The 1,356-nt window shown below is 34.4% G+C and overlaps 1 protein-coding gene across 1 annotated transcript in view; it reads left to right on the plus strand.

Moving 5' to 3' along the window:
- Positions 1-351: 351 nt before the first annotated feature.
- The window catches only part of LOC108690086 (arf-GAP with coiled-coil, ANK repeat and PH domain-containing protein 2), a 4,820-nt gene continuing 3,815 nt past the window's right edge, over positions 352-1,356 (plus strand). The window contains exons 1-3 of the mRNA XM_018197196.1: positions 352-633; positions 845-902; positions 1,147-1,205. Coding sequence (XP_018052685.1) covers positions 581-633; positions 845-902; positions 1,147-1,205 — 170 coding nt within the window. The 5' untranslated portion in view covers positions 352-580. The remainder of the gene's footprint in view (positions 634-844; positions 903-1,146; positions 1,206-1,356) is intronic.

Below are 1,356 nucleotides of genomic sequence, written 5' to 3' on the forward strand. Positions count from 1 at the left end.
ACACACCATACACACACACACGCACCATACACACACACGCACCATACACACACACGCACCATACACACACACACGCACCATACACACACACACACACACCATACACACACACCATACACACACACACGCACCATACACACACACACCATACACACACACCATACACACACACACGCACCATACACACACACGCACCATACACACACACACACACCATACACACATACACCATACACACACACACACACACACACACGTGACAAACGTGCGCGCGCCGGTCGCTTTGAGTCATTTTCTTGCGTGTTTCTTACGTCCGTGACGTAGATGACGCAGACAACAGACTTGCAGGATTGCACTCTGTTCTGATCTGTATAGGTTAGCGTTGACGCAGGTTAAACGAAAGATTTGACAGAGCAGTGAGAATGGTGGGAAACACTCTTGTCTTATTGTGTTAATTTTTTATCAGTCGCACCAGACTGCTAACCAATTTATTGTTTCATGGAAAATATTGTGTGCACAATATTTCGAGATATACTGGACGAAACTACATTCCAAGATTCTAAAAAGTCAACAGTACAAAATGAAGCCTTTAATCGAATTCGAGGAATGCTTACGGGATACTCCCAAGTTTCGGTAAGATTTCTCCCTACCCCCATACACACCGACACAATTTATTTCGTACAAAGGAATAGCACTTGTATCTCTCAATGATTTTCTGTTATACTACTATCCACTTACTAATCGTTTCTAGATAGTTTAAGTTTAATACATTTTTTAACTTAAGATGACATTTTACATTAAATTGACTATAAATGATAAAGTGTGTGAAATGTACACTTTACAGATTATGCATCGAAGAGGTGGAGAAGAATGTGGATCTACTAGAACAAAAATTAGATAAGGTATCCTATAATATTATAAAATCTTATTTAAACATTTGTACATCATTAATTTAACTTTCGCACTATCTGAAAATGATTACACTTAATGTAATACATGAATTAAATAATATGCAAATAGTAGACAATTTAATGATAACAATATGACAAGAGTAATTTTTACATATAATTATCACGTTATAATATACATATATATGTGTAACCGACATCTAAAAAATCTATACCAATTTTATAATTTTTTCTTTAGGTATTAAAAAATTGCAGTCTGACTATTGATACTGGAAAAGCCTTTGTTGGACAGCAAAAGTAAGTTTCATATAACAATATACTTTGTCTTTTTCAACTTGTTGATTGTACAACTTGTCAATTGTAATCATTTTGTCAAATATACCACATTAAAATTAACTAAAAATATTATGAAGATACAAAGGAATATATAATATAATCTTTTATAATG

This window comes from Atta colombica, unplaced genomic scaffold (assembly GCF_001594045.1).
Source record: "Atta colombica isolate Treedump-2 unplaced genomic scaffold, Acol1.0 scaffold294, whole genome shotgun sequence".
Lineage (NCBI taxonomy): Eukaryota > Metazoa > Arthropoda > Insecta > Hymenoptera > Formicidae > Atta > Atta colombica.